The 7,833-nt window shown below is 41.5% G+C and overlaps 1 protein-coding gene across 1 annotated transcript in view; it reads left to right on the top strand.

Moving 5' to 3' along the window:
* Nucleotides 1-7,833, top strand: part of ARHGEF28 (Rho guanine nucleotide exchange factor (GEF) 28) — a 217,976-nt gene that overhangs the window by 137,621 nt on the left and 72,522 nt on the right. Inside the window, exons 18-19 of the mRNA XM_006899033.1 lie at nucleotides 788-864; nucleotides 5,961-6,139. Coding sequence (XP_006899095.1) covers nucleotides 788-864; nucleotides 5,961-6,139 — 256 coding nt within the window. The remainder of the gene's footprint in view (nucleotides 1-787; nucleotides 865-5,960; nucleotides 6,140-7,833) is intronic.

Below are 7,833 nucleotides of genomic sequence, written 5' to 3' on the forward strand. Positions count from 1 at the left end.
GCTAACATTATATCTTGATGGAGATTGAAATATCACTAAATTTACATATACAAATATACACAGTTGAACACAATTTGTTGTTGTTGTGTGCCATTAAGTTGCTTGAGAATCATAGCAACACTATGTACAATAGCTCTGAACCCTGCCCTGTCCTGAGCCAGTCTCATTGACTCTTACACACCAAACCCCATTGCTATAGTCTCTGTGTCAATCCATCTCATCTGGGGTCTTCCTCTCCTGCACCGTCCCTCTACCCTTCCAAGCATGATGTCCTTCTCCAAGGATCAGTCGCTCCTGGCCATAAACCCAAAGTATGTGAAATGGAGCTTCAAAATCCTAGCCTCCAAGGAGAAACTTGGTTTCACCCTCTCCAAGACAGACCTATTTGCGTTTTGGCAGTCTGTGGCATGTTCATATATCTTTGGTTATTATAGTACAGACATTTCTGGAAAGAAAGTATAGACTAATGTGTCTTTTTCTATATTTTACAACTATATTGATATTGGATTGATGTCAAATCAGAACCAACTCCTTGCTGACCTTCTAGCAGGTAATCAGAGGTTGTAAATCACCTGGGAGGAAATTGCCCATGTTTCTTCAGTGAAAGAATTGGTGGATTCTGATCGTCTGCCCTTGGGTTGGCAGCACAACTCCTTGCCACTAGGCCACCAGGGCTCCCTTTTATATATATTACACTTATTTACATTTCAACCATGAGATCAGCATACTTAACAAATTAAAATTATGGCTTGCTTAATTAATACTTGTTATTTTTTTTTCTTTGAAGATATTCTAGCCATCCTTCTAACTGATGTGCTGCTCTTCTTACAAGAAAAGGACCAGAAGTACATTTTTGCAGCTGTTGTAAGTTTAATCGCACATTTCTGAAGGTCCTCGTGAAATAAAATGGCCACTAACAAGGATACTTGTTCTATCCCCACGAATATTGTTGGGATTGCACTGCTTATTATGTTTATATATTAACTTACATAAAACGTTAATATATGTATTATTTGGGGTGTCATTGTTTAGAAACAAGCAACTAACTGATTTGAGTCAGCACAAAAAGTGATGGTTTATTGCAGCCAGAATTTAATCAGTTGTGAAACTATTGAAATACTTCCATAATGGTTGGCAAAAAGCATTGCCCTGAATATTCCAATGGCCCCTTTTGTGTCTTGGCTGCCTTGCTCTTCCCTCCAGGATTCTCACCCCTCTCCCAGACTTCCTTCAGGTCTAGGAATGAAAATGTTAATGCTGACCAGCAGGGCCACTTCTGAGGCCACCGAGGCCCCAGAAGTTGCTAATTCTATGCGTAACTGTTATCACCTTCCATCTATCTGGCAAACAAGGAAAGCACATCCTGCTGTCTAGCATTTAAAGAAGATTCTTTGTTACTTCTACTGTGATTGCTACTAATGACTGAAGTGCTCCTGTGACATTCATCTTTATAGAGTGCTAGATTAATCTCATTACCAGCAGACTTAGACTGGTGATATTACAGCTATCATAATATTTCATATACACCATCTGTGTGATTACAAAGGAATGACTTACTTAAATTGAAAGGTTTATTTAAATCAAGGGATTAATTCTTTGTCAACCTCATAAAATATCAGGGTTGTTAGAGACTTGTGGATACAAAACCCAATGCAGACAGTATAATAGTGATTCATAAAAATGCTAGTATTTGTCATCTATTGATTGATAGTATACCCAGGTGCCGTAACTTCTTACTGATGAGTGAAGATTCTGAATTTTAGTGACTCTCCACACAACAATGATATCCAGGTATCAGAGCTTCTTGTTGTTAGTAGGGGCTTCCTAGTTGGCTTTCAATCTTAGCTTAACCTCATTTTTCCATTCACTATGTCAATTGTGTTGAAGGTCTTCCTCTCTTTTACTGATCTTTAACTTTCCAAACTGTGAGCTCAGCTTCCACCGACTGGCCTGCCTGATAACATGCCCAAAGCGTAGGAGATGAAGTCTCACTTTTCTTGCTTCTCAGAAATACCATCATTTTAATTCCTCCAAGACAGATTTGCTTGTTCATTTGACAATGTGTGTTTATTGTCATCATTATTCTCTAGCATCACAACTGCAAGGCATCTTCAGGCTTTTTCATTTATTGTCCAGGTTTCACATACATTCTAAAACAGTTGGCAATACCATGGCATGGGTCAGACACACTTTAGTCTTTAAAGTGACTTTCTTATTCACAAGTAAATCTGTTAGCAGCAGATTTACCCAATGTAATATGTTGTTTTATTTCTTGACTACTACTTACATGGATCCAAGTAAAAGTAAAGACTTGACAGTTTCAATCTTGGCTCCATTTATCAGGATCTTGCCTGTTCGTCTAATTTTGAGGATCTCTATTTTCTTTATGATAGTGTTGTTATGTGCTGTCGAGTTGACTGCGACTCATACGACCCTATGTATAATAGCTCTGAAGCCTGCCCTCTCTTAAGCCAGTCTCATTGTCTTTGATACACCAACCCCCACTATCCCAGTTACTGAGTCAATTCATTTCATCCAGAGTCTTCCTGTCCTGTGCTGTCCCTCCATCCTTATAAGCATGCTGTTTTTCTCCAAGGATCTCCTGGCCGTGTACCCAAAGTATGTGAGACAGAGCTTCAATATCCTACCCTCCAGGGAGAAACTTGGTTTCATCCTCTCAAAGACAGACCTGTTTGTTTTCTTGGTGGCCCATGGTATGTTCAAGACTCTTCACCAATTTTCTTTATGTTGATGTATATTTCTTACTGAAGTCTGTAGTCTTGCTCTTCAGTAAGTGTTTCATGTCCTCCTCACTTTTAGCTAACAAGGTTCCATGGGAAATACCATCAACCCCAACTAGCTTTGAAAAATTTAATACTTCAAGAAATTTCTTCTGTGAAGTTCTGAGAAACCAGTTAGCTGGTCAGCTTGGTGAAGGGATTCTTAGGAGGCAGAGCACAAAAGTGGTACTTCACCTACCGGTCTCTGCTTGTAAGGTTTGTGTGATAGCAGCTTTGTCGTTCTCAGCACATTGCTTCTCATCAGTAACCTAAAGCCGAGTTGTAAAAAAAAGTACTTATTTCTTTACAGAGCAGCACAAAGTTAAGAAGAGACTGTGAGCATGTCTCCATATCCCTCATCCATTTTAATTAATTGGAAAATTTAATGAAAATGGACTGCCTTGGCCCAGCAGCCTCGCTGTGCTGTGACCTGGGATGCTCTGAAAGAACAGAGAAAGACCGGAAGTGGAAAGCTGGGGACCTTTGTGACAGTGAGGACCATCAGACCCTATAGAAACAAAAGAGTCTCCAGAATCAAAGGCTTCAAAAGGAAGCAACTCTTACTTCTGGGATGGGGTTACAGCGCAAGTCGCCAGCAGTCTGATTGCTCCAGAATTGACCATAGAGTAAAGACAGCTCGTTTGTTTTCTATGATAAAATATCATGTGGATTTCGATCAAGTTGTGATATTGACGTTTTTGTGTGATTTGATACAATTGTGCTATGCTTTTTGGCCTCTTGAGTTATTCATGCCACCTGCAGATGACATTTACCAGTAAGCAGGACATTATGAATTTAGTCCACATTATTCTGGAAGGAAAGGCAGCAACAACTTAGCTCTTGCACTTGGTTAAATATAATCAAATATAGGTGACAGTGAAATGATGCCGCTTCTCTTTTTTCTGAATTAGCTATACTGACAATTTATGAAGGCCAGCAAAGCCCTCGATAATGTCATGAGGCAGAAAGAACCTAATGACACTTGCCAACAACAACTACTTTCTATCCCTTATCTATTATTCAATTAAAAAAGTCTCTTACCCTACCATCTCCCCTCCAATACTAACCAATTGGTTCTACTATTGATAAAATTCTTAAGTAAATCAAACCCATTCTGCTTCCTTATAGGCATAGACCTTAGTACCTTTTAAGCTGAAGAAGCTAAAAATGTAATTTGGAACAAAGAATACAGATAAAGTCTTGGATGACCAGTTAAAATCAAGTCAGTTTCCAATTATAGTGATTCTAGGTGTAACAGAGCATAAAAGGCCGTGTTTCACATAGTTTATTATTCAGAAGAAGATGGCCTGGGTGGACTTGAACCTCTAATCTTTTACTAATAGACAGGCTCATTAAGAATTTGCGCTATCCGGGAGCTCCAAAGTCTTGGATAATAGATCTGTAACAGTTTAAAGATATTCTGAGAAGGTAACCACTAAGAAGCTTTACCACAAAGTCTTTTGCTTCCATTTTTAGAGATACAGCAGAGGACTAAAAAGACCAGAGAGTTTTGACCTCTCATCATATTCTTTTAATGCTAGGAGAGCAGAGACCAGCACTATGGAGCTGGCAAAGGGGAGGGGGATGAGAATAGCATACTCAGGGTAATGGCGTCTCTCAGTCCATGAGGGCAAAACAAAACCACAAACAGCAACCAAGCCTGTAAACAGAGGGAGAAGCCACAAACCAAAGAAGATTCTTCATAGCTGCCCCTGAAGCTGTTCGTGCTGCTGGTTTTCAGAATACATTTTTTTGGAGCATTCTTTCAGTTACAACTACAAATCAGTCGTCTTTCGGCTGAAACGACAAATCCATGTCTTGTCCACCTTTGATTTCTGCCAAGCTTACAACAGTACGTTAAAGGAGCCTAGTAAATGTTGATTGATGAGATGATTTAATTATGGCTTGGGTTAAAATGTTAGAATCTCACTGCTATTTGTTAAAACGGTCCTTTTCCTCTTCAATATAAATGTTAATTCTATTTCTACAGGCATGATTTGAGTGCCTACTCTAAACAGGCAGTGTGCTGGGCTGCATGGATGGGTTAGGAGAGTTTCCATTGACTAAAGGCTCCCCTTGGTGGGGAGAAGAGACATTTAGAGTACAATCATAGAAGTTTCTTTTGCCACAAACTATGCCTGAGTAAAAGGAGTTGTTAGTTATGCCAGAGGACTCCAAGGTCTTAGCTTTTACAGTCCACCCCTCTGTGTTTGTGTACACTCTGTATGCTGGAGAAGAGTACTAATATGCCATGGACTGCCACAGGAACAGAGATGTCTTGGAAAAAGTGCAGCCAGAGTGAGAGCTCCTTGCAGGCAAAGATGGAGAAGCTTTGTCTTTCGTGCTTTGGACATAGAGCTAGGCGAGCTGTCCTTTGGGAAGGGACGTCACGCATGGAAAGATGGAGGGTCAACGGAGAAAAGAAAGACTTCCAAGGAGGTGGATTGACACGGTGACTTCAGCAATGAGCTTGAGTGTGTTGGAGATGATGAGGCAGGGACCATGAGAGAGTTCAGGTCGGCTGTTCATAGGGTCACTCTGAGTCATATTCAACTTGACGGCAACTAATAACAACAACATTAACAGCAGCTACCCCTATGTTTGGGCTTCTGTTCCTACCACTATATTGAAACTGCATTCCTGTTAACCTGAAAATCCCGTGAGCTCTTCCAGGCTTGCTTATCTCCTGCCCTTCCGGGAAAATCCCTCCACCTTTGACCACTGCATTTTGACCTTTCCTGTACCTCTTTGATTGTTTTTAAAAAAGTTATTTTTTTTTATAGCACCGTTATTTAAGAACAAATGTCCCCTTATGTCTTTTTTTGTCCCCATCATTTTTTCCTCCAAGCCCCTGCCTCTTGAATATCTTGTTGATTTCTATAACTCCTTTGAAAAGGTTGGAAGTAACATAAATATTTGTCTGTTACTGTTATTTTCCTGCTCTGTACAGAGTTGCACTGTCCAAATCCACCAGCAGCTCTGTGGAAGAAAGATGAGTAATCCCTCCCCATGCTCTTTGCAGCCTCTGGAAAGCCAGTGGAGGGCCAGCTATCAGCCAGTCCCTACTTGCTGGCAATGCCTTTGAGTTTTGTTTGTGTTGCTTTGCGTAACCAATGTCTTTTGTGACCCTTGCCTTAGATAGGGTGCTGTTTCAGCTGCCCATCTTTGCGTTTTCTGTAGGACCAGAAGCCGTCAGTCATCTCCCTGCAGAAGCTCATCGCCAGAGAAGTTGCGAATGAAGAGAGAGGAATGTTTCTCATCAGTGCTTCAACTTCTGGCCCTGAGATGTATGAAATTCATACCAATTCCAAAGAAGAACGAAATAACTGGATGAGACGGATCCAACAGGCTGTCGAAAGGTAACACTTCCTGGTGTCTGTTTTCTGTGGGATGGTTTTGGCCAGTTGGGGACAATATTCTAACCGTGTCTTCTCTGCATGAAAACTCTGCCTCAGCCAGAACGGCCCGCTCAGTGCTCCCTGCACCTGCCTGCGATAGCCCCGCCTCTGCAGCTTTGCCCTCCGAACTCCCTGCATGTAATGCCCTCACCTCCCCTCTGCCTGCCTGAGTCCTGCCTGTCTCTGGTGAATCTCACAACTCTCCTCCTTCACGAAGGCCTCTTCAGTCACTGTGGGTTCTTCCTTATCTGTAGTTCTTCAGCACCTGCTCTTAAAATGGTTATTTGGTGCTTGTCATATATGACCACGAGTGCTTATCTTTTTTAAAGTGTGTGCATGCTTATGTGCAAATAGATTGAAAGCTCCTTGAGGGGAGGTCCATGTTTTTCTGTCTCTGTGTGCCTAGCATTTTAGGAGTCATTCAATAAATGTTTTTCATGCATTTGGTGGATCTGAGTATTCTAACTTCATTTACTTGTCATTTGTATGAAGCCCATTTATATGAAACTGGATGAAGGTTGAGAGAAGTTATTCCTAGCGGTGACTTGAGTAGTTGATTTTGGAGTATATGAAGGTCCTTCCACCTTATTGCACTTCACCAAATCTAAGACTTATTCCATCTTCTCAAACTCTTCTGGTCTACTTCCATTAATAGTGGTGTCGTTAGGTGCTGTGGAGTCAAGTATGACTCATAGTTACCCAGTGAACAGTAGATCTAAGCCCTTTCCGATCCTGTGCCACCCTTACCGTCTCTGTTATACTTGATGTCATTGCCACGGACACTGTGTCAGTCCATCTGACTGAGAGCCTTCTTCGCTTTTCACTGACCCTCTAGCTTTCCAAACAAGAGCCCCTCCTAGCAGCATGCCCAAAGTAAGTGAGATGAGGCTTCACTGTCCTTGCCTCTAAGAAGCACTCCATTAATAATAGAATTACTCAAATAAGACAGAAAACAGAAAAAAAAATCTTAGTTGTTTATACCTTATACTTAACCTTAATACTCCATATCACACACTTTGGGGATATTGTAAAGAGGGGCCAGTCCTTGGACAGGATGTTATGCTTGGAAGGGTAGAGGTCAGTGCTAGAGAGAAGGCCTTGGATGAGATTAATTAACACAGTGACTGGGGCAATGGGGTCAAGTATGTTGGGCAAGAGTCAGAGCCATTGTTTATGGGATTGCTACGAGTCGTAGTTGACTTGACAGCATATAACAGCAATGACAATACCAAGGCATGGTATTGTAGAGAGAGTATATGTGTGTGTGTCTGTCTCTCTAACACTTGTTGGCCTATTTGTGTTATAATATCCGCAATAAGGGATATACCTTTAACTTGCTGGTCTGTCTGATACTTCTCTAAATCTGAACATTCACACTGAGACAGAGTAGGAAGAAGGATTGGCCATCTACTTCTGAAATAGCAGGCCTCTGAAAACCCTATGTAAAACAGAACACATTTGTTTGTTGTTCTTATGTGCCATCGAGTCGTTTCCGACTCATAGCGACCCTATGCAGAAGAGCTCTAAACCCTGCTCTATCCTGCGCCAACCGCACCGCCTCTGACACACCTATCCCGATTACCCCAGTCACCGAATCAATCCATCTCATAGAGGGTCTTCCCCTCCTGCGCTGTCCCTCCACCCTCCCAAGCATG

This window comes from Elephantulus edwardii, unplaced genomic scaffold (genome assembly GCF_000299155.1).
Source record: "Elephantulus edwardii isolate Elephantulus edwardi_28Jun2011 unplaced genomic scaffold, EleEdw1.0 scaffold00244, whole genome shotgun sequence".
Lineage (NCBI taxonomy): Eukaryota > Metazoa > Chordata > Mammalia > Macroscelidea > Macroscelididae > Elephantulus > Elephantulus edwardii.